Source organism: Malurus melanocephalus, unplaced genomic scaffold, assembly GCF_030028575.1.
Source record: "Malurus melanocephalus ecotype Western Australia unplaced genomic scaffold, MMel_1.1 scaffold_196, whole genome shotgun sequence".
Lineage (NCBI taxonomy): Eukaryota > Metazoa > Chordata > Aves > Passeriformes > Maluridae > Malurus > Malurus melanocephalus.
The window spans coordinates 694,346-720,749 of NW_026623428.1; the positions used below are offsets into that span (position 1 = coordinate 694,346).

Below are 26,404 nucleotides of genomic sequence, written 5' to 3' on the forward strand. Positions count from 1 at the left end.
AGTACTAACTCTGATTTTCCACCCAGCTGTTAGCAGGATTCAGCTCACTGTACTAGAGCTCATGAGGCTATGACATATTTTACTCCAWGATCTACTGAAGAGAGAGGGTGCAGTTTGAGAATGATTCTGTCCATTAAGAAGCAGGTCCAAAAGAGGCAAGACCATCTGCACATCCTTAAAAAATAGCTATGATGTATCAAAAATAAGTGTTATGTTGCATATTTCTGAGCACAAAGTCAAGCCAGACAGTGCTGATAGCTCTGTGATAGTTATTAATCAGAAAATTTTCACCAGTGAAGACACAATCCTCTTACTGATCCATTTCCTCAAGACCTAAATACAAGAGAAGTTGCAAATTGTTGGTTTGTTCAGGGGGTTGGCATTCTTTGGTTTTTTTAAGAATGCAAACAGTAAGAAAAGATGCATTCTGTTCTTCATAAGCTCAAGGAATGTCCAAAACTAGCTAGCATTCAGCACAGGATACAGGCCTTGAAGTTTGCTTTTTTTTTTTTTACAGCATTGCTAACAAGGCAAATATTCAGAACGAGGATTATAGTGGAGGAGTTCTTATATTCCAGTTTTGATAGGCCTTATTTCCCAGGCCTGAAAAAGCAGCCTTCTCAGTTTCTGGAAAATAAGGGCTTGGATTTTTAAATTTGGTGCTTAACTGGTTGCAGACAGAAGCACAACTAGACCATGTGAACCCTGTGTGAATCCTGGAGGAAAACCACAGTAACATGAACTACCTACACAATAATCGAGTAAGGAGGAGCAGACATTCTTGGACTGGCTGTAAAAGGAGGGGGAAATAGTAAAAAATATGTGATGCCAAGAACTTTTTCTCCAAGAACATTTCACTGTATGCTCACCTGTGCATTTCTATATGCCAAAGAGTGACACACAGGACACACCTGGTAGCATCAAKATTTTTGTGAGTGTGAGAAAAAGGATATGGAAATGAACACTCTACTGTTGTACCCAAAACCCTCGCAGAGCTGCCTCTACAGGAAATTCCCTCCCCACTCTCCCAGGTGGAAACTCTAATGATTGACTCCAACTTCCCAAAGAGAACAAACGCAGTTAGTCTTATTTCTAATTTTCCACAAATGTAACTATTTGGCTGTTTGGGGGGAGCCTCCCTCCTTAATGTCTTTAAACCACAGGAAAAGCAGAAAACTGACTTAATTTAGGTTCTTTCTCCACTCTCTCCCACCAAAAAAGAAAAGCCTTCAGGCTAAAAACAGAGTATCCTGATCCTTTAGCAGGCCCACACATTTTATTTACATTATTTGGAAAAAAAAGAGTAGTAATTAGTGTTCCTAAGAATACTGGAATCCCTCTTGTAGAGGAGTAAGAAGTTCTATCAGGATTTTTAGCACCTTCTTTTCTTTCCAATAATTTTGTGACAACTGCAGCATCCAAAATTTTTCTGATATAAGATATAATACTACAAAAATGTACTAATGGATAACAGTAACTCATTTTATGTTAGAGAATTTTACTATATATTAAAAGTAGCACACTTTAAGAAATAGAAGTATTTCCTTTAAATGAGCCTCAAAAGTTGTACAACATATCCTTTCATCAGTGATCTTACCTTTTTCTGAAGGACATTAATTTTTCTTTCTTTTACTTCCAGCATGTCTTTCATATCTCGAATTTCTCCAGCAAGGGTTCCTTTCTCTTCTGTGAGGTCTTGAAGTTGTTTTGTTTTCTTATTCAGAAAGGTTTCTTTTTCTTCCAGTCGTAACCGCAAGGCATCAACCTACAGTAAGCAAATCAAACATATTTAGGGTTTAATACAGATTATTAGCATATCTTTGTCTAATTCTTTTTTTTTCATACTTCAGAAATGTTTTATTTCCTATGTAATTTTCCAAATGGAACTCTTAAGAGATTCTTTTACTTGTCACACTTTTCTCCAGTGTTTATTTCAGAAGTCTCTTAACAAATGGATCTGACTATTTCTCTGTAGCAAGCACAAATCCCAGTCAAACAAAATAAGAGTTATTCCAAGGATTTTCCCGAGCAAAATGCTCTGCATACACAACTAGTGGGCTTTTTTTTCCCACAGATTCTAAAAAGAAAAAACAAAACCCAAAAGAATTCCAACAGCCCAGCATGTGCAAGCATCCCTCARTTTTCTCATTTCTTGCTGTGTATTCAAGCATGCAATTTTGTTGTTCTCTTAATGTGATTCATTAATAAAATAGTAATATTTTATAATTAAATAGGAATAAAACAGCAGATATCTCAATTCATTAAAGAAACAGAATATTCTTGGGTTTAAGCATCAGTACTGTAAGAATCACATCTGACATCTATTGGTGCCTTCAGGAGTCCTTCCACTAAACCACACTCGTGTGCATATTCTGGTCTTCTCTATTAAGCAATTTTTCCCTAGTTAATCAGAATACTGTCAAGCTGCAAAACAAACAGCAAATCTATATTCATTTATATTTTGAGTTTCGTAATGCTAAATTTATTCAAAGCAAAAGTATTTTTAATACCATTTTAAAACTTGATCTGGGACCAATTTAGATGATCTATTGGATCACAAAATACATGTTCTTCCTGCTTTTAAAATGGCTCATTGCCTCTCTATACACCGGGAAAAAAAGATTTATTTTAAGACTTTTGGGGTTTTTTTTACAATATTACAGCAATAGGATCTCCCAGTTTGTAAGCAGTGTGCAGTAAGGGATTCAGGGATTCAAAGATGACTTTTTAAATTAGAAAACAAGAAATAATAGTAGCAGCAAACTTTCAGACCTCTTTTATCAACATAAAAGAGCTGAGGAGCTGGGCAGGACCTTGCACTGGGGCACTCCAAAAGTGGCTCTCCCAGGCAGGCACTGCCAGGCTCATTCTCAAAGCTCTGAAAGAAGGGAGTTGAAGGGCATTAAACCCTGCAATAAACACAGCACTGACACCATTCCCCAGGGCTGGGATAACTCATGGCTGATGCAGCTCTGTCCTGCTTGGCTGAACCAGGCAGGGTCTGAGTCAATAATCCTTTCCTGCCCATCCGCTCCCTGCCCCAAGGGCTGAGCAGACAACAATTCTCACTCTTCTTCACAAACTTCTTCCCACACACCCTGTCAGCGTGGCTCTCTACATTCAAATCAGGAACGGGGGGGGGGGATTTTAAGCAACTAAACTTGGGAGCACAATGAGGAGAGGATGAGCAAATGGTTCTGAATGTGTGGGAAATGGGAGCAGAGCCGTGTCAACTCCAGCTTCTCAGACCCAAATCCTGCTGTAGCCTCAGATAAAGTCTTTAAACCATAACCAAAATGCAGCTTCGATTGCACTGAAAAACAGCCAAAGAATCTCAGTCCCACCAACCCCAGTTCACACAGGGACAGTGCAAGAGTTGGGAAAGAAAAAGCACAGCAGGTCCACCACAGCCTTAGGTGGCAGAAAACGATCTGCCAAATACATAGCAATCTTCTTACATGTCCTCATCTTGAGACTGATACAGCAGAAAGAACACTTGAATTCAAAAATCCACCTATACAGTGAAGTWTTTGATGCAATAAGGATATCATCCCCAAACCAGCATTGACAGCAAGGAGCCATTGTGAAAGCAGAGGCAGAGCTCTGAGCAGTGCCAGGCTGGCAGAGGGAACACACAGCTCATCCTGTGTGTGGTCTGGGGTGTGCAGATTGATTTTCTATTCACAGGAATGCAATGGGGAGSTTTAGGAGAACATCAGTTGTGTCGGTCATTTTCCCCTTCCCAAAGTGCTCTTTCTGCCTCCAGTAACCATGAACCAAGACTTTTACACTCCTCATAACAGGAAATAAAACTACCTCAGCCTGAACTGCAGGCGACCTTTCACTATCTGTTCAGCACTAAGCATGGATGACATCATTTCATGAGTCAAATAAGAACCTCCAGATGGTAGAAACCCAAAATGCTGTTAAATCAGTTCCTCATCTTGTGCATGACCAGAAGCAAACATACTACTTCATTTTTGGCCAGGGTGGATTTGCCAATTCAAGAAATTGTCTTTTCCCTGAAAACGGTGCTGTGAAAGGACATCTCCCCAAAATAGCAAAACAATGAAGTATTCTAAATGGAGCATGCCTGTACACTCTGAGGAATGTCAGCCATTTTCTTACTACTTCTTTTACATCAAAGGCATTTTAAACACAATTTGAAAGGAAATTAAAYACGGGTCATTTTACAGCAACAGATACAGATATATTTTTATATTTGTAAGGATAAGGATTTCTGGTGCACAAAACCCCTCTCTTTGGCTTTTCACTCAACACTGTCTAATTTTAAGAGTCCTTCACTTATTTTTCCCAAACTCTGGCARTATATTTACTAGTAAAACTTGGCAGTCTGAAGAACACCACCATTTTCCAGAAAAATAAAGCAAAAACAGATCCGATAGCTAACACATAAAGTATTTCAAAGACTTCTCTCCAAGTAAATTGCGTTTTAATTTTGCCTAACTTTTTCCTCAGCAACTACTCATTTCAACTATTTAATACAGCAAACTCTGTCACTTGCTCTGGAAATATACAACAGACTGTAAAAACTATAGAACTGAGTTATTCTTTAGGAAAAAAAAGAGTTCATGTAAGTGGCAAAAATTGCCAAATTCWAAGTCAAACTTTATTAATCTTCATGTCATCACCTGCCACTCATGACCAGCTTCAGCAGTGACGTCTGTTCCTCAGAGTTCCTCACTGTTAACTGTTTAACTCAAATACCACATTACATATATCACCTGTGAAAGTGGTTTAGTGCCATGGAGCTCCATGAGAAAGCAAAACATGAAGAAGCACCACTGTGCTTCCCTGTTAAGAATTATTTATTTTGCCATCTTAAATAGATACATTTAAAGCCAATGTTTGACTATTTTTTAAACTAAACCTGAAGGTCCTCTGACACACACAGGCTTCACAGGCCTGCGACACTTTCTGTGCTATTATTTCCTCTCTTAGCGTATTATGCAGCCTTTTGGGGAAAACTTCAGTTAATAAAAAAAACCCAAATTTCTATTAAAGATCTCRGTGCCTGTATTTATGCATCTGCATTTATCTGGGGAAATTTGAAGTTGTTATTATGAAAACCAATTTAAACAGAATAAAGGAGCTGTCAYTTCAATTTTCCATACAGAAGTACTGAATTATTAGTACAGAGAGAATATTCTCCTGTGGGCCTTTTTGCAAATATGAGAACTGAACTACAAGTATAGAAAGCATATCATGTGTCCCAAAGCACTCTCCAGAGCCACTAAGAAAAAAAAAATTAAAAAGCTAAAAAAAAAGTAAACAAAAAACTAAAAGAAAACAAAACCTATTCTAAAATAAGCAAGTATAATGGAAACTACCCCCTCATCATATTTGTCCCTCATTTTTTAGTCTGATATGATAAAGATTATCTTTTTCAAACAATAGCTGTAYCTGGCAAACCATAGCATAATTCCTTCATTTCTATCAAAAACATCTGATGTATGTAAAACTCAAGGCAGAAAAGGCAGAACATTTCGGAGCTGCAGACACCTGAATTCTGTACAATTAATGTCCTTTACAYTGTTCCAAATTGAAAATCTAGTGGATTAGCTAGGCTTTTTCACTTCACAGAGGAAAATCCCACTTTCAAGCATTATTTCAAACATTCTACCCCTCTACTACTCCGAGTTTATAGTTTACATTTTAATTCAGCTGATAGCTCATAGACTTTATGTTCTTTAAAGGCTAATCTMGTTTACTGCTTTATTTCTACATCAGTATTTCAGAACTGACACGAGGGGAGGTGTTTAAAGCCGGTGAGCCCAGGGAAACAGACAGTGAGCAACAGGAGGGGTTTTGCAAACAAAAACTGCCCAACTGGGYAGTGTTGGCTGTGCAGATCAGGGAAACAAATCCCTACATTTCCCAGACAGAATCCCTGCCAGAAGCTCTTTCAGTCCTTCTGCACCAGGGCAAGGGAAGCACCACTGCTGTGACACCTCAAATGCTACACCCAATCCTTGAAGAAAACACCTACAATTTGCATAAACTTCCCAGCCTCCATCCCCAACAGCCTCAGCAATCAACAGCTCTAATAATCCATCTTGATTTTTTTTTCTTACTTTTTTTTCAATGCACCAGTACAGATTATGTTGCCCTTTAAAGGAGAAAATTGGTAAACTAACTGGTCAAACTACATCAGAAAAGGTTTCAGCTGAATCAAAGATTGTAAACAAGATATTAATGGTCCCTCAGGCAATATGAAGCTTGTCCTTATACATCAAATGCCACAAGGAAGTCAGATCAGGGTACTTTATCAATGCAGCCAACTACCTAATAGCTCTTTTATTCCAAATTACATCTTTGCCTATTCCTACCACTAAAATTAGGTAGTTTAAAGCAACTAAGTCCGAAGTTCAGAATTTAATGTACAGTTTAGTTCCAGCAAATTTTGGAAAACACAAGGGAACTGTAACTCATGTGCTAATACTTACAGTTTTTGTTAATAAAACTTCCAACACTAACCTTACCTCACTGGTTTTTATGCTTACTATAAAACCATAGCTATCATAATACTTTTGAATTACTGAAAAAGGAAGTCAGTCATTCCAGAGTCAATGTTATTTAGCAACATAATGATAGTTATAAATYCAAAATACTTAAAGCCAATTTACAAAACTATCAATCTTGGAAGCTTTTAGCTTTTGAAATGTCTGTCTTCCAATAACATTCAAATTTTATTGTACTGCAATAGATTAATAGAAAGTGAATTAAAAGGCCACAGTGTTCTTTTATTAAGTCAATCCAATGTGTTCAACTGCTTCATGAACAAAAAGGATATGAAAGAATCATCAGTAAATATCAATTAGCTTTATACACGGTWAAAATTAGAATTTTTTCCATGAACTGTGCTTCTCAGTTACCTTTTTTTYCACTGGTAGGATTCAGCAATTACAAAGAGCTGGCACAGCAAKGAATGTGTGATTTTCAAAAAGCACATTTAGGTTTGTAACCTACTCAGAATAAAGGAGGTGCCTGTAGGTAAATCCTCCCTTCAGCTGAGATGGAGAGCCCTTGTAGGGCTGAGCTGCATCCTCGACCTCCCTCTCAATTTTACATCTCTTGAGTAAGACACATCACACAGAGGAGAATCCTATGATTCACCCTCTTCTGACACCTGCTTGTGTCACCTACTCAATTATCAGACATTTCCACAGCAGCAGGTCCAGCTACCTTTGATAAGGACCTCGGGCACAGGAAGTGTGACAGTTCTGCTTCACTCCACGACACAACCCCAAGCCAAACCTTCAGTTCTCTGGGCCCCTCCAGAATTCAGGACTTCCCCACAGGCTCTGGCTTTTGAGGCAAGCAAGGCAAGGCAACCCTCTGCTTACTYCCCTTGCCTATGTGAGCAAGATGACAGCCAGTGATGTTCTGAGCCCTTTAAGAAATGCTCTGTGAAAGGCTGTATCACATATATTAACTTATTTCTCTAAGTCATTATTCAGAGGTGTCTTACACACAGTAGATGGCCCATCAGCTGAAATGGCAAGACTTGATATTTTTTTAATAAGAACAACCAAAAATGAGACTGTGCTCCTACTGAAACAAAAGTGCAATTGTTCTGGCTATCTTAGACACTGCAAATATATTTATTTCTTTATACTGGAAAAATACTTCCAAACCAGTTTCCAGAGATTGTGCTGGCTTGKGATAAGAATTCCAGTCAAGGAAAGGCTACTTAAGTCATGAGAAGCTCCTAAAGACGAAGGGTGTCAAAAGACTGACAGGACTGTTTCAGATTCCAAACTGGTAAATCCTTACTTATGCCACCTTTGCAATAATATTCTTTAGGTATTTTACCATAAAGAACTTCAATAACCACAGCAATGATAGACCTTCCCCTTATATTTTAAGTGTTTGAAAAGTTTAGGATGAGTAATGAGACCCAAACAATGCTGCAAAGAAATGCATGAAATAGGCACTAAGGAAATAAAAACAGTAATTCCATTATTTTTATAAGTACAGTGATTATAAGAGGTTAAATAGTAAACTAAAAATAAGAAGTTATGCAGGAATGAAATCAGACAAGTTTYAGTTGCAGACTGCCTAACATTCTAACAGAGATTACCTTGCCAAATATTTTTACTGAAYCCAGTCTGCCAGATCATCTAGCAGCAAGTCAGAGACATGTCAAGATCTGATCTTGCATTTATTTATTATTCATCTGGAAGCTATAGGTTTACTAGTTTACCACAATTATATTCCATCTGGGACATACTCAGTTTCTCAGGAATAGCATCTGCATGAGAAAGATAAAGCAAAACTGATAAGCTCTGCTTTCCTCACAGCCTTGACACTAAACGAGCCATATAAAGTCAGACACAAAAACAAACCCTATCACAGAAATGGTTTACACTGTCAAATATCTAAGGGATGCTTTCAGGAAAAGAATCAGCAGTGAAATAACTCTCAAAATCTGCTTTCAAAGAAACAGCCAYGCAATCTCCAAGAACCAACAGTGACAGCCCAGACTTGGGGACAAAATGAATAGAGTGTCCTCARCTGAGCTGAACACAGGCCAACTCTGGCTCTTCACAGCAAAGCCTTGAACCCACAGATTTCTTTACTAATTTCCAAGACCCTCTAAATCCTGCAGAGRCTTTTTTATAAATACTTGATTCAATGTACTGTCTGCTAAAAGGAAAAATATGCTGGGGAAACATAACTATTATTATATATCATAATGAAGAAACAGMAACAATCAGTGGGGAAGTGAGGGAACCATTCAGCCACCAGAAAACAACATTTTGTTCAAACATTTGACTTCTGCTGAAAGTTTCTGTCCTTGAAAGTATGTCTTTGAAATACTTCTAGGATTGAATTTTCTACGATTTCAACACTGTCAGCAAAGGTTGTCCTTAAATATAAAGATACAATGGTGAAAATTATTTTGCTAATGTGTTATTTTTTTTAAAAAAAAAAATCACTATTTAATCACTTCTCATATTCTTTTTGTGTATATAGTATATATATTTTTAGCATATTCATTTTAGTCTTAAAAATTCAGGATATAAATAATTTCACACAGAAGGAGAGGCTACATGAAATCAGGTTTACTAGTCACAGAAATGAAACCTGAGTATAAAAATTCATTCCCCTATATCTGACAGCTGACATTAACATGGAGCCTTAAAAATCTGCCCTTTAAGAAAATTCTAAAAGTAAATAAATAAATAAAGCAAGTACCATTCCCTCATCTGTTTTTCTTTTCCTGGGAAGCATTCTGAAAGTAATCTTTTTCCCAGACATGGATAATTCTGCACATGGGTGAAATYCTGCTCCTTTTTTCAGTATCCTCAAAAGATTGGGAAAATAAAGATACATTTCAGGAAACAGGACAATGCCAGCACACAAAAAGGAATCTTAATGCAAAYGTAGTTAGCATAGATTAACTACACAGGATCCTGCACTATGCAAATTTAATTGTATGTATCAACACATAAGAACATCACAATACCATCTCTCAAACAAAGCAAAAACACAAAACCAAAAAACAACCTCCCAGAAAACCCTCACCTTTCCAACCAGTAAGTTATAAAAGACACATTAAAGAACTGCTATATTTCTCTTTGCAGTTGCCAGGCTGTCTTTAAGAATTTAGTTTCCAAGGACCTCAAGGATGCTTTCTAGGAAGTGAGGAGCAGGAGCTGGTAAACAACAGCAACTGCATACAATGTAATGAATTTATTAAATTTACATCCACCCTAAMATTGTATTACAAAAGCGTATCTTTGAATACATAGGTGCATTGGCCTCCTTGATGTCTATCTTACTTTACAAAAAACAGGGGAGTTTCTGCCTGTCATTGCTGAAAATTAAATTTAGGATAGCAAAGTCAGCCTTTGTTTTTCCTGCAAATATTATATCCCCAGAAATACCCCACCAGGCTGTCAGCAAACTTGTGCAGATACAATTAAGAGCCTCTGTAACTGAAACTTTCCAAAGCCTTGTATTATTCATGCAAGAAGAAACAGAACCTTCTACCCTCATTCATCTCTGATGAATGTACTGGATTGCAAAAACCTAACAGAGGAGTACAAAAATTATTTACTGAATTATGTATATAGATGCAACTTTGAATGTCAACCACATATGAAACTGATAGCACAGAACAATCTCCACCCTTTATTGTGATTTCTTTACATATATATACAAATTTTAAAAATGTATATACATAGACGCACAAATATTTCATTTTTTTCAGCCACTGAAATTATACCATTGAGTATGCTCTTAACTGGRTGATTTTCAGTTTCCAATCTCTTAATTCCATGTGTCTAAAGATCTAAATGGGCATCATTATCCTAGGAATGTGTAAGACTAAGTGAATCTAAGGAATTATAAAAAGATTTAAGCTCAATGCAGGCATCCCGTATCAACAACATTTAGAAGTGTGCAAAAGACTGACTTCATGTAATCTCTCTGTTTAACATAATCTATTCTTTCATGTACAAAGAAGTGCTCTTCTTCAGCATAATAATTGGTAACAATTAATCACAGGAAATTATGCAAGTTTTATACATACATATAGTTTCATATATATTAATATTTTTCCTCTGAATTAGACAGCATTAAGCATCCAAGGAATACAAAGATGCACTTAATTAGCCTTAAGGTCACATACTATAAAAATCATTAAGCCACTGAAAAAGAGAAGCCTTTGGAACAAAAGCAGGATCAGGAGTTTGCAGGTACAGTTCTACAAAAAGTAAAATGTTCATCCTGTATCAAAACTCAGGGTACAGATTACAGCCTTTAAATAGCAGCAAGCCTTTCCCTGCTCAAATTTTCAACACTGGATTGCAATCCTCAACACTGGTCTGAAACTTTCCTGTCTTATTTAGAAAGAAATTTATTCAGGATTTCTTTCAGCATGTCACTGCTTAAGAGAGCTAGTCAGACAATTGTACATCACACAAAATTCTAATCTTTCTCTTCTAGCTTTTAATGGGCAGGTGCCTGATTATGACACTACAACAAATATCTTTGAACTTTTTTAACTTACTAACACAGTTAAAAAAAACCAAAAAAAAACAAAATCTTAAATACGCAATGCATAAAGCAGCATATTTTCCTTAATTAATTTTCTCAATGTTTACAATATCTATACTAATTCTCTGTAACTAGATACCTTCTGGATCCATTCTCAGAGAATCTGCGTAGAGTAAACATTTGAAACATCTTAAAGACTAACTAAAACCATCTTTCTACTACACTGCAAGGCAAATGATTTTTGGATGTTTTGCATTTTTATGCTAAATAGTGCAGCTGCAATTGATAAAAACCAATCAAGCTAATTTAAGTCAATCATGTCCAGGAGGTTCTCATCACTTGTGTAAAAATGCTCTCACACTCACTTTGAGACTTTACCAGGGCAAGTATCTCCCCCACACTCAAATTTTGATACCTTAAAGTCCCCTCTGCATCTTAGGCAAGAAAGAAAACGTAATTCTTACAGAATAAGCATGCTTATAGTTTTACACTACAAATCAAACTTTTCTATTTCATTTGAATAGCAACTTCAGTTGTTAGTACCACTTGAGCACARATCCAAACACAGCAACCTTGTATCTTTAATGCTCATCAAGGCACCAGGTCAMAGGCAGAATAAACTTCTAGCACTGAAAATGCCAACTGTTACCCTCTAACACATAATCTGGATTACATTACTGAGATCATATGTTTTGAATTTATTATTTTGATTTATCAATACAGTACATCACAGCTGCCATCCTGAATTCTCTCTCAGCTGCTGCATTTGACATTTTAAATGATGATTGTTTATTTTTTTTAATTTTGCACTAACTATTGCCACTACATTTTAAACCTATGAAACTTTAACAACCATGCAAGAACTCTWTCCTAGATTGGGAAAATCCAACATTACAGATTCAAAATCTGTGTCCGATTCCTACCCATTTGGCCAATGTGCATGTGACTGCAAACACTTTTCAGACAGCTCAAAAATAATGAAATTATATAAAGAGAGGCCCTGAGCTTCAAAGTATGCCATGTTTTTATTCCTGTTCCTTTTGAGATGGTTATGGGGTTCAGTGCAGGAACTGGAGATGGAAGCAGAGAATCTCATCACCACGCCCTGAATCTCTCTCTCCTCCATGAACAGGTGACACCAGCTGAGAACAGGTGCTGTCAGATTCACTAAAACTGCTGCCACAGCTTCCTCTAATGTTCTCTCTGGGCAGCTTCTCACCATAACCACTCCCCATTTCAACAGAAGCAAACAAGGAAAATACAAAAGCATCAAGAAAAYCCATCTACCAGTAATCCTGCAACTGACCAAGACAGGCCTTGAGAAACACCCTCATCTTCAAACCTTAAAACTACATCTAGCTTGGTGGAGAAACATAAGATCATTTCCCCAATGATATTTGGTCCACAGGTGACACAAGGATTTTTATTTTTTTTATATGTTCTCTTTAGATTAACCAACCATTATGTATTTTTTTAAATACACTGAACTGTTGAACACCCTATAAAATATTACTATAAGTTTTTCATCAAACTTTTTTATCTTAGAACAGTAAATGGATAATAATTCTTGGACTTATGCATGACTAATAATAACAATTGGAATTAATAACACATTGCCACTCCAAACTCATGCTCTAGAAATGCTTCTTTTGGTTCCGCATCAGAACACAAAGCTCCTCACAACAATAGCTAAGCCAGCAGGAAACAAAGCCAGCTAACTGGAACAGGCAGCACAGCCTTGGGGATGTGGAGCCATCTCTGGAACACACTCAGAGCTCAGCTTAGGCTTGGGAGGAGTCCAGCTGAAGGYCCCACCTGGATGGTGGTGGAACTGAACCAYWGAATGTGCCTGCAGAGGCTGAGACSAGCTCTGTGCAGCCTGAGGAAAAAGCCACAGGAGATCTCAGTGCTGTCCTCAATTACTGAGTGGAAGGGCATGAGAAGATGGAGGCAAACCCTTCCCAAGGGTGCCCTGGGCAGGGATCCTCCTTCCTGCCCTCTCTAAGACATTGGCTTTCTCCCAAGTCTCAGAAACCTTTTGCAAATCCCATCACTTGCCAGAGGTACCTGACAGGATGCCATCAGCACATGCAGGTGCGTTCCAGCAAGGAGAAGGGACTTGGATGTGTCTGATTTCTTCAAATATCCCCTGACCTGACCCTTCTCCAGCAAGGATAAGTTTGCCTGGCACTGGACTTCTGCATTGATTTCAGCGACCTGGGGATTGCTGAAGGTTGGTCTTTCCAGTAACGATCAAGGTGAAGAAAGCATTCAGTATTTTGACTGTCTCCATCTCCTTTAGGGTCCARGCCTCCACTCCCATTCATCAGTGACCCCATATTTTCCCTACTCTTCTGCTACTGTTGTGTCTATAGAAACCTTTCTTGTTGCCCTTCTCATCTCTTGTTGTATTCAAGTCCAGATGGGCTCTGTTTCTCTTAACCCTAAACCTGAACGCTCCGAGAGGGTCTCTCCCTCTTCCTACGAGACACTTGTGCCTGCTCCCACCCCTGTGCCATTGTTTTTTATTTGGCTTCATAATTGCAGGAGAAGGAACAAGAGCTGGTTTCAGTTAAACAAAACAGATCATTTATAAAAATGCACGGTACCAAAATATTCTCCTCTATTTGAACAATTCCTGAAAGCATTCTTCATCCAGGAAAAACATACACCATCTAAGCTTATCCTCTCACTATCCTATCCCCAGGTATGTGACAGACTGCTTCAAAATGTGTGACAGAGGATGACACAGAGTAGAGTAGAGCCTGCTGCCAGACTGCTGGAAAGCAGAATCTCCCTGGAAGAGGAAAAGACGAGAGGCCACTGGCACCTCAGCTCCTTCAGAGAGACCTGAACTTTTGTTTGGCTCAGACACCAACCCATCTGCAGGGCTGGGCACAGCCAGGAGTCACCAACACACACCAGTCTGGCTCAGGTCTGGCAAAGATTTCCTGCCTGATTTMAAATGAGTTTATTTGGGCCAATGGCTCTTTTCCTAGAAATGGAGGGCAGGTTGACCACACATGTGCCTGCCTTTATTTGTGGCCTGACACTTGGCAGGATAAACTTCATTATGTTTTTGGTTATGCTTAAGAAAAGTACTGTCAATTGTTTCCAGTCTGTTGCAAACATAAACCTACAAGCTGTATTAAATATGTACTATTGTATTTACCACAACGTTATGAAATCATGCATAAAATCCTAAAATGGGATAAAATAAAGGCAACTTCTCTTCCCCCCCTCCCCTTTCCCCCAACTTCTGGCAAYCTTTCAAAATAAACAAGGAACCAAACCAATAATTCTACTGAAAGGTCAACCAACACCTGAGTCACAGGAAAGATAAAACTGGTCTGAAATAAAAAGAAATGTATCATTTAATAAGAGAAAAGCAMTTTTCTCTTATATCAGATGTGTAGAAAGATTAAACAGCTCCACAATTAAATATCTTAAGATACCTGAGCCTATYCATGAAGAAAATGGATTTTTTTTTGGCTGAAAAAGTAAAATGAAATTTACACTTGACTAAAAAATTAAATAAATTAATAGCAAGAGGAAAGTTTACTTTATTGTAACTCAAATAATATGGAACTGACTAGGTGTTGAGGAGAATAAAGATTTCCATCGTTTATTTCCATAYTTTCTCATCTCAGGAACCTTACTGCTCCTGACATAAAGCAGAGAAATTTAGCTATAAATATTCAAAGACAGAAAAGAATGTGGAGCCATGATGCAAAAATACATGTTCTGTTTGAAATGCAGTGTAGCAGAGAGTCCATTAACAACTGTGGACTATGTTATGCTTTAGAGTTCCAGAACACGTAAAACATCAGTGAGGTGCAATCTGGAGCTCAAACATAACTGAGCACACTTTCCTCTACAGTTTCCTGCCTTGCCCAGCAASAACTCTGCTTATTTTTACATGATTTCGCTATTTATCCAAATTTAAAGATGAAAGATGAACCTCCAGCAYAAATCTTTCCAGCAGTAATCCATCTTCCATGCAGCCACTGACCAGAGTCACTTCTGTTACAGCGGATATGGCACACAGGCATCATGAACACTTCTTGTAGAAAGCAAAGAAAAAAGAATCTTAGCAAATCCTATTGCTGTTGGTAGCAACTGCTACCAACAGTTTTCTTTTTATTATTTCTCCTAAGTTTTACTGCAACAATGTCCTCCATGCAGAGTACTTCAATGRCAATGCTCCTCCAAATTTACTACTGAAAAACACTAAGTATTTTGGACTAGAAAATCACTTTCTCYGATCTTGGTACAAAAATGTCCTAAATTCAACCACAAACGGTACCTACATTTGGAAAACAGGAAAATATTTATGCAGAAGATTAGGAATAYATAGTAATARGCAGATATAATAGATGCTGATTTTAATTTCAATTAWGGATTATAGGAAGACTCAGAAGTACTTATAARTACTATAATCTATTCCAGAATCCARTTYAGGGTTKCTCCAACAATGTTCAGAACAATGAGTAAGTGATACAGCRCAAAAGTAATTAAYTAATGGAAAATATTTTAAGTATTTTCTTGGAACACCAACAGTTTAAAGGGGAAAATAAGCATGCAGTGAATGTGAACCCAAACTGTTTTTATTTACACACTCCTCAGTCTTTCCCACCCTGTACTGATCTTGTGCCTGATCTCACAGCACAGGGCAGCTGGAAGAAAGCAGAATTTATAGATACAAAACAGCTGTTACGCTTATTTGACCTGAGGAAGAATTGGAAAAACAAAAGCAAAAGGACATGAGAAAGAAAAGAGTCCTCATAAATACAGTACTTGCACAATTGTTCCAGCCTATTTCCAACCAGCCCTGGTAATGGTATCTGACATGCACCTTGCTTGTATCAAACTTACTTCCACTCAAAGACARAAGACAAAGGGCATCGATCAAAGGCAGTAGTATTCACAAGCCCATTATGGGTATCTAAAAAATCAACCTTTTTTAAAGGAAAATYATTACTGAAGAGGGGGATGAAGGGAGGAAGAAACACCACACACTACAAAATGTCTGAACTAGGATTTGCCTCTGCAAATCCAGTCTTTTATGTTAAAACAGACAGCCAAATGATCACTACAGAAACAGAAACTAAAACATTTTATTCTATTTTCTGACCTGTTTCTCAATCCAACTTGACAGAAGTACCAACATTTTCAAAACTCCAAACACTTGACTTGCAAATCCTTGATTTTATCTTGTTAGGTCTTAGTTCTACAATACTCAGACACATTTCTAACACAAATTGTAGCAGAACTCCACTGATTCAGACAAGGTTATATGATATATGTATACATGAGCASAGATGTTCCTATCCCAGTGCTCTTACATAACAGCAACTTCTACAACTTCCCTCCACAATTTCATGCTCCCTTTTCACTTATTTCCTGACTATTTTGTAGAATGCCTCATTTTCTTCTTTAGCTTTAGATTCTTCTTAATGCTTGACAAAAAATGTCCTCTTATTTCCCTCTTTTGTAATGTATTTCTTCAAATGTATCAGACATATTTGCATTTTTAAAACAATTTTTTTCCACTTTCGTAAATTTTCATTTTGTCTACCATGGTACTCCTTACAAAGATTCTTCTGTAAAATTAGAAACATCTCCAGTTATTGTTAGACAAGAATTTCAAAAACAGAGGTAGATCTGTGGCAAAGAGTTTACAGGAGAAATTCATCAGGATGCATGTGCAGCCTTTAACCAACTACAGCTGGTAMAAACACAGGTAGGAAAAGTATGAGCATGTAAAGCGAGAAACCCCCAATATATGGGGTCTGTAATGACATCAGCAAACCTTGGTACTGTCATCACTTTTTACAGCACACAATTCCTTCTCTAAAATATGGAAATTAACACTGAAAATCACAGGAGTATATTAATCTAATGTGCGAGAAAGAGCACATTTCAGTAAGAAGCACAGAGGAAGCAGCTCAAAGCTTTTCTTCTTTATATTTCACAGAATGGATAATAGCTAAAGGCAATTATACAGATTCAAGCTGTTTAATGTCACTTAATGCTATTATTTCTTTTTAAAATATTACTGCTTTAAAAAGTTTATTGCATAGAAATAACATTAGCAGGGSGAAGTGTAGGGTACTGCTGGAAAAAAAAAAAAAGTGAAGGATTTCTTTGAAGAGCTCAGATATAAGCTATAATAACATATTTTTAAAATCCCAGGAAGGAAAGAATCAAACAGATGGACAACTATGGCATAGTCATCTAACTGAGAAGTTTACTAACATAATTAACCACTTCATGACTTAAGATCTAAAAAGATCTTTTCAAAGGAGACAGATAATTTCAAATCTTTGTTACAAGCACATTTCACCTAGTCAAGTCCAGCCAATGTTAATTAGCATCCTGCATTTGAGAATTTTTGTGTTTTAAATGAACTCAGCTCAGAGCCATCTCAGTAAACTACGTATCTTTAAAAATTTTTCCTCCATGAATATCCTTTTTAACTAGGTGCTACCATGCTCAGTAGTTGTTTTGCCCAGCTCCTTTTAAGTGTCAGGCCACTGTTTTCATGGCTCTCTGTGCACAACTGCAGTTCCTGCCTGCAACAACTTGAAGCCAAGATGATTTTTCCCACATGGCTGTGCCAGCCAACAGCCCTCAAGGACTTTAATTTACTGAAACCTTAAGGCTACACAACTTAACTGCCATGATTCACCATGTGAAGCACTGAATCTGCTTCCAAAAGATGGCTTTTGCCACAGTTGTGTTATCCTTTGCTTGTCTGAATGAAGCAGTGCATTCATGTCTGGGTTTCTATTTCATCCAATGCATAAAATGAAAAAGCAGCTTTGACTTCAACAGAAAACAAAAATGGAAGCCACAAAGCTGGAATTCCATCAAGTTTACCACATCAGCTAGTTGAAAACATACCAAATAATGACAAARTTAAGCTATTTGGGAGAAAGTGCAGCTGCTGTTTCTTTTGCAGGAGGTAATTTCTAAATACTTTTTACCTACAACGACAAATCTTCCAGAAGTTTTCACAGACTGCATTATTTGATTTTAAGTATGGAAAGTACTAGAGAAATGTAAAGTATTATGTAATTATATCATGTTACCACTTTGGAYATGAAGTATCTAAGTTCTGTTTGCCCAAGATGATATCATTTAAATGTTTCTCTAAATATTATCAGGTTACTTGTGAAACTACTAATCTTTCAGAAGCTCAGATCCTTACTTGCATTGTCCACTGTGATACCAAGAAATAGAAAATTCTTTCATTCTAAAAGTTAAACAAAGGGATGAAGAAGGAAGAAAACAAACATCTCCACAGTTAAAAAGGAAAACATTATTCAGAATCCTACCATGAAAATAATTCAAAAAGCCATATGATGTCTAMTGTCAGTGTAAGAATCTCTAAAGATTTCTGGATAACCACAGCTGCAGAAAGCTTTTTCATTCCAAATAGAYCATAGTCCTATTTTAAACTCTGCCTCTGTTGAAAGCAGGTTTTTTCTCCTCAGCAGAGACAGAGGAAGGCCCAGAATGTCTCTGGACCTTCCACAGGCTGAGTGTTCGGGTTAAGAGCAATTGTGAGCTATGGACTCTGTTATCTGTATTAGGAAGAGGAMATCACTGAAAAAGGAAATCACGAATTTAAAAAGGCCAAGTGGCTCTAGTCCTTTCTCCTTCCTCCCAGTTGTCTCTTAAGCAGAAATCCAAAAAGATGCCAAACTACTTCAATAATTTCTCCTCCAAGATTATAACCAGGGCCCTTCAGATCCATCACAATGTAAGCAGTAGCTACAGTACACAAAAAATCATTTCTGAAGCAATCCTATCCAAGTTCCTCTTCAATCACCTCCAGTTAGAGCAAAGCACTTAAATTAGTAGCTAACAGTACCAATATTTTTCTAATCATTTCCATCCACTRGTGACTTATCTTATCAGAGTAAATTTTGCTCGGTTATAAAAGCCCATTAAAGCTGTCTAACTGAATATTGTTTGCAATGGCAACAAGGTAATTTTCTGCAAAACTAAGAAGTGAGGTGGTGGGGAGTCAGGAACTACAGTTTAATTTTCACTTTAATTCAATAAAATAGCTGAAAATGAGAAGTGTTTTGACAGCAAGATAAATCTAACATTCATCAAACTATTTGTCCCAAATAACTTGCATAAATTCTTTATACACCAAATATATAGCCCCTTCTTTCTGATTTCCCATTTTCCTGCCTCTGGGCACCACTTTCTACAGGCCCTGCAAATGGAACTCTGCACTCTTTCCAGTCAYCTTGCTCAAAGGAAATTCCATTTCAATGCTTTATGAAATGAAAATAATGGTGTCCCCCAAAAGAAAGGCAGAATTTTCAGAGCAATAATTAAGAATGGATTCAGTTGAGGGGACTGWATTTGTGAGAGCTTTGTTTGTGATACCATGAAGTCACGGGAATGGATCTCAGGAGGTCACAAGTCCAAACTCCTGCTCAAAGCACAGAGCTCCCTGAAATCAGACCAGGCCAATTGATGCACCTTTGAACAGTCTTGAAATTGTCCAGTGGGCAGATAGACACCAAAAGGAAAAAGCAACAAAAAAAAAAAAAAACAAACACCTTTGCTTCACAGTTTACTTCTGTTTAGATGCAGCATTTTGCTGACTTAAGTGTACTTTCAGTTTAACTCTGAATTTACTGCTATGCCACTGAACTCCCCTCTCCAGCTCCCAAAGCCACAGGACCTGTAAAACRTAAATGCTGCCCAGAAATCAAAATGTCTGGCCCATTCCACCTGGGATAAAACTCCACTGTGAAATATGGAACACTCTCAAGGAAGCAGGGGACAGCTGCAGTGACAGACAATAAATGGCAGCCTGGTGTCCATAACGGTGCTTGGTGCTGTGGGTGATCTTCCCTTTGCACACACTGCACATCCACCAGAACAATGCACTGGCAGCACAGCAAAGAGACCACACTGAAAGATCTGGCCCAGCCTGATTCRAAACCAGAAAAATCACAAAACAATAGAAAAACACATTTTCAAAGTAAAACTCGAACTTTGAAAAATAAAAATGTGCGAGTGAAATAACCGTAGTTATACCATTATTGTTGTAAAATTAAAAGCAGACTTGCATTTCAAGAAATATCAAATATCAACATTGTAACAGAAAGAAAAATAAAGCTTTTTTTAGTCTTGTTCCAAGTATTTTGTGCTGTCTCCTTTTATTCACTCTTTATGCAAACTAAGAACTGCCAAGAAGTCAATCATTTCACAACTCTTCTCTATAAACAGATTTGTTTAAACAAAAAAGCAGATTGCAATAAATAACTACTATAATCACCCTTCCTCTTCACTTTTATTAGGTTTTCTATACTAGTATGTGTATGCTGAACACATCAGTATTCAGTTACAGTACAGACTTCACCTATTTTTCTAATCCATTTTCTCCATTGACAGGACTGTGCTCACAATTTACAAAACTTCTTTGTAGACATTTACTTATTTCACAGTTCATTAACGTTCAAACAGCACACCTGCCAGTTTGCAGGTGTGTTATCTAAAGCAATGATACACTGACTAATAAAGTGCTAAAGTATGTTTGTGTCAGAAATGCTTATGAAACCAATGTTTTTTCTCCACTGAGCTACCCAGCTGAATTGAATTTATTTGCATCAATTTCAGTAAGTTTTTTTCCTGATGGTAAGTGCAGTAGTTAAGCGCCAGTCACTGCAAATATGCACAASTAAGTATCAAACTGTACTGACTACCATGTTTTAAAGTATACAAATGGTAGTGTTAATCTTTTTTACATCATTGAAAAGGATCATTCTCTATGTGTAACCTCCTCTTTCATTTAGAAATTAACATCATTTAACAGCTTTTTCAAACAGCAAAGAAAGCATCAAGTGKCATATCCTTCTTTTTAAAAATTTCCTATAGAGCACAGTGACATTTTTAGGTTTCTGTGGCTGGACTAACCTTACATTRGCTCATTTTCATCTGACCTCAGGGTTTTCACATCATTAATAAAGAGATAATCAAAACAAAGGGTATATACATTAGGGTAGGAAAAGTTTGCATAGTTTGGCACTATTATCATATATAACCTTAAAAATGGAACGAAATGAAATGCACATAGCAGAGGTGGTGAACCTTCTAAGGACTGCTTCCAAACATTTTTCCTACTGGCAGTAAACCATTTTCAGACCTCCCAACTCTGGCCACCGTGATAGTTACTGCTGTACAGGATTTATTTCTTTTTGTTTCAGCTGTCAATAAAAGCTTCAAGTGATAGCTTTTCAAGTCAAATAAACATATTTAAACCAAAACAAAACACTGACATCACTGGGACAACAGAAACACCATGCAAAAAGAASACTGTGTTTAGATTCTAGGCTTGTTTACCAATGGTTTTAACTTTTCTCACATTATGTCACAAAGTGCCACTGCACCTGAAACCTGATCCAATGMTCATCCAGAAAATTCAGCTGCCCTCTTATTTCTGATTATCTGCTATAAAACATATAAAACCAACAAAACTACCTGTTAAGTCTTGCCTCAACAGTAGTCAGTATTATTCAGGATAAAGATTATTGTAACTCTGCTTACACTTCATTTCTTACTGTTRAAACCAACTGTGTAAGAGCTCAAACTTAAACTCTACTWTTAAAGCRGTARCATTTTCTGAGCTAATTTTAGTAAGACATAATGAAAATTCCAAGCTTGAAATTATACCCCAAAAAAATCCAGTCTATCAAATAACAAACACTGGTACAATTTACCAAGGAATAGTGAAACCAATGAACTTACAGGGGTACATGATCTACAAAAAAACCTGTCATTAATACCAACAAAATATTTCCAAGCCTCATGCCTTATCAGACTTGGCTTGTGAGAACCACGTAGGTAAGTGGAGAACTATCAAGAGGAATCAGGACACTGCAGTAAAACCAGTATTGCACCCCAGTGGTCAATACTGCATCCAGTCCTGTTCCACATCATCATTAATGACCTGGATGATGGGGTAGTGTGCAGCCTTAGCAAGTGTGTGGGTGGAAAAAAAAAATGCAAAGAGCAGCTGACCCATCAGAGCGTCACGTTCAGAGGGATTCTGACAAGCAGAAAAAAAATGTGCTGACAGGAAGCTCTTGGAGATCAGGGAAGGAAATATAAAGTCCTGAACCAGGAGAGGAACRATGCCAGGCACCTGCATGTGCTGGAGTTCACCCAGCTGGAAAGCAGCTTGGCAGAAAGGACCTCGTGGTGCTGTGGTCACAATGGTGAACACCAGCAATGCTCCCCTGCAGCAGGACACTGACAGCATCCTGGGTTCCCTAGAGGGGTGCAGCCAGGAGCTTCAGGAGGTGACCCCTCTGTCCATCACTGTCAGGCCACTCCTGGAATATCATGAGACTCTCATGTCCAGTTCTGGGCATGCTGGACACAGTCCAGCAACAGGCCCGAGAGAAACTGAGGGATTACTTAAGGGCTTTATTAAAGGATTGGAGCACCTCCCATACGACAAAAGCCTGAGAGAGCTGGAGTGCTTAGTCTAGAAAAGGGAATGGGGCATCTCATCACTGTGTATGAATATCTGAAGGAAGGCTGTAAAGACAGAGCCAGACTCTTCAGCAGTGCCCAGTGATGGGACAGGATGCAGTGGGCACAAACAAAAACACAGGAGGTTTCCTCTGAGCATAGGAAACACTCACACTGACCCATGTGGTTCAAAGGTTGGAGAGTCTCATGCCTTGAGGTATTCAAAAGACATCTGGATCTGGTCCTGGACAGATGGCTCTAGGTGGCCTTGCTTGAGCAGGGGGGATGGACCAGATGAGCTCCAGAGCTCCCCTCCAACCTCAAATATTATGGGATTCTCTGAATCACATCCCATTGCATCACATGCAGCTGCTCCAGCAAAACCTGAAAATTACCTGCAGAGTACCATTAAGCTAAATAATAATAAAAGGCTTCTTACAAAATAACTGAGAGCCTGTGAAGGGTTTCTTTTATTACAGGATTTACTATGCTAATTTAATTACAACAAGGTGACTACAAAGTAATCCTATTTAGGCAGGAAGTTGACACTGCAGCTATGAATGCCTTACTCAGCACAGGATTAGAACTTTAATGGTTACATTCACCTCCAGAAAGCAGCACTTCAAGGCAAGTTAGGAACATCTTTTASGACAGTACAAAATTCAACAAAACTATTCTACAAACAGACATTGTGGACATGCAGGAAGAAAGGAGCGTAGCTTAATGCAGGCCAAAATGTTATTAGCTTTCCTCATCTGGGAATGACCAACAATAGCTTGTGCAGTACAAAACTCCTTCCATAATGACTCCCACCTGCTGGAGAGCTGCCATTTGTGCTGCATCTCCCKGCAGCTGCTCTCCCATCTGCTGCTGGAAACCACTGCCCTCCCTTCAGATAAGACCTGAGGCCTGGAAATAAGACGATTCTGTTGCTCTAAGCAAACAAAATCTTATCCCAATTCCCAGAGAACTAGATCTGCTGTGTCTAGAAGCACTGTTGGATTGCTACCACTAATCATGTAAAAGGTTCAAGCTCAACAGTCCTGTGCAGAAACTGGGAAGAAGAGGAACTAAATACCTGTCAGAAGCCCTGGTTCTCCAGCAGGAGTGCAGAATCCCTGCAGCCCTTCATCAAGAGTACTGCAGTTCAGTTCTCTGTACCACTGCCCATCTGCCAGCCATAAGAGAGTACTGCACTGAATACAAACCACTCTGATAAGGAATTCGGAATTGAAATCAGTGGAGCCAGTGAAATCCATCACCATCCTCAGCAGCACAACAGGTCATAGAGGCCTTACAAAACAGATTTGCACAGCCCAGGATTTAAAATATGCAATCTTTCCTACTCAAATGCTGCATTGAGATCACCAGAATTGCGGGAGTTTTTATCCTTTTTCTGTTATGATTATTTTGTATTATACGCATATGCTGGTTGGCCCATTAAACACATGCTGGAAATGCCAAATTTCATCTGTGTCTTCTTAACATGCAGAGCACAAGACATACACAAAAAGGGATAAACAGAATCTTAGAAATATTTATTTCCTGCTTCCATAAGAATGATGAGTTTAAGCCATTTCTTTCCTAGAGCTTTCCTAGCCAGACACTTGAAACATTCTATAAGATTCCTGTGCACTTAAATAATATACTTGTCTGAATAGAAACTATTTGCACTGYATGACTAAATTCCATAGATATTTGTTTCCTGAAAGGGGCACACACATGAAAAATAAAATCAAGAAGTTCTAATAGTAATCAATCTAATCAGTATTCTGTGTTCCAAGCCTATATAATTTTTTTAAATATCAGGAAAATAGTTAATGGACAACATTTAAAACACTGGATTTACCCATTCCCTTAAATGTGACAACCATCTCAACCATGGATTCCATTACACATATTTTTATGATCTAATTTTGTAGATACCCAATCAAGACACTGATCTGTTTTAAAGAATAAAATTATTCATCTTTTAAAATAAATGTTGATTGCACTTGAAAAAACAACCAGAGACTAATAACATGCACCTTTCAACAGATCCCTTAAAAATACATCAGTAACTTCACCTTTCAGAACAGAAATACATAGAAGAAAAGAAGCATCAACCAGAGCAACTAAAAGTAAATCTCAGTCYAACAACAGGTTATATCACAACACGCAAGTCATTAAGGTCCACCTCCCCCCATTGAAGCCAATGAGAATTAGACACGAACATTTTCTTTACATGCAATTGTAAGTGCTTCTAAAAAATACTGGAATAAGAGCTGGTGCCTACCAAAATTTATATATACACCCAACATATTGGCATTTAAAGTGTTTTACATTATTCATTATTCTTTGACAACTTTCCTTTTATACAGACTTGAAACAAACACATCACCACCTTGATACTGGCAATGAACTCAACGTTTCTATTGTGTTTCATGATTAGGGGATACAATACAATACCTCTGTCTGAAGTATGGCAGCTCTCTGTTCTTTGGCAGTAAGGGACTCTTTAAGCACTTCAATGTGTTGCTTGCAATCTGAATTCTGATTGCTAAGGGTTTCAAGCTTAGTTTGTAAGGCAAGAAGTTCTGATTCTTTCTTTGAGAGTTCTTGTTTCAGCTGATCAATCTGCAGTGGGGGGAAAAAAATGTTAGGTCATTAATTTTGTCTCCTGTTCATAGTTCCAGTTGAAATCTGAAAGGTGTRAATGACCATGATATGAAAAATCAGACACCTGTGAATTCTGGAAGAGAATCAAGTTTCAGACTTTTACACTCACATCTTCAACTGTGTTTCTTGCAATTTAATGTACCCCATCTCAAGAAAGACTGCCCTGTTGCTGCAGAAGTTAAAAGGAAACTCTTAAAGATTATTCGTGATGATTTGGCCTATAAATTCACCATGGACCTCACTTAAGTTCAAAGACATGTATCCCATGTGAGGCAAGTCTGGCAGGACAGCAAAAACACATAGGAAAAAAGTGTTCATAAAAGTATAAATTCAATCCTTCCAACAGCATGATTCCCATGACTTATCAGAGAATCAGGAATTTTTTCAGGAGTCTGATAAAGAAAAGACAGACGTCTCAGAAAAGAAAACAGAAAAGTAGAATTTTAACTTTATTCTTCTTGCAAATGTGTTGCTGCCCACCATCCCCACCTCTTATTTTTCTCCCTGGCAGTTGACATGGAATTCTCAGGTACTAGAAAAGCCAAGCCAAGAAGACTAACTTAAGAGAAGTCTGGGGAAGCGATTAYAAAAAAATTCCACACAATGAAAGGGCTGAGAGATTATAAAAGCTTATCCCAGGGGAAACACCAGAAACACAATACTAAGAGCTTCTGAATTTAAGTGAATTTAAAGTTCATCAGTTTATGTCATGGAATTCTGATTATTCTTCTCYTTCTACAATGATAAATGGGAATACCCACAGAAGACAAAATTATGGTGGGTTTAAAATATGTGAATYAGAGCAAAGCACTGGACTATACACAGAATGATGCGCATAGGTGCAAGGATAGTAAATTAGGTGGCATATAACTACTCTTAAATTCTCGTGATAGAATCCTGGTCACCAGATGAACCCAGATAGATCACCTCATGAGGATTATTGGAAACAAAATGCCTCACTGCATTAGCTTAACTCAGAGAAATCACTTCCTTTATATGAAGGGCTCTTTTCCATGTCCCAACTGACATTTGGGATGCAAGAAATCTAGAAGTGGTAGATGGAAAATGATTCCAAAATCCCCAGGAAAAAAAAAGAAGAATATCCACAGGTTGATCCTACTCAACCACRCTGAAAAGATCCACATACTAAAACCTTTTACAAACCCGGTATTGTATGGTACTGSTAATTTTGATTGCTAATCAAAGTGCT

General features: G+C 37.8%; 1 protein-coding gene across 1 annotated transcript in view; it reads right to left on the reverse strand.

Moving 5' to 3' along the window:
- The window catches only part of ERC2 (ELKS/RAB6-interacting/CAST family member 2), a 369,196-nt gene that overhangs the window by 267,712 nt on the left and 75,080 nt on the right, over positions 1–26,404 (reverse strand). Inside the window, exons 5-6 of the mRNA XM_057373393.1 lie at positions 24,985–25,152; positions 1,598–1,765 (exon numbers count right to left, since the gene is read on the reverse strand). Of these exons, the coding sequence (XP_057229376.1) occupies positions 1,598–1,765; positions 24,985–25,152 (336 nt within the window). The remainder of the gene's footprint in view (positions 1–1,597; positions 1,766–24,984; positions 25,153–26,404) is intronic.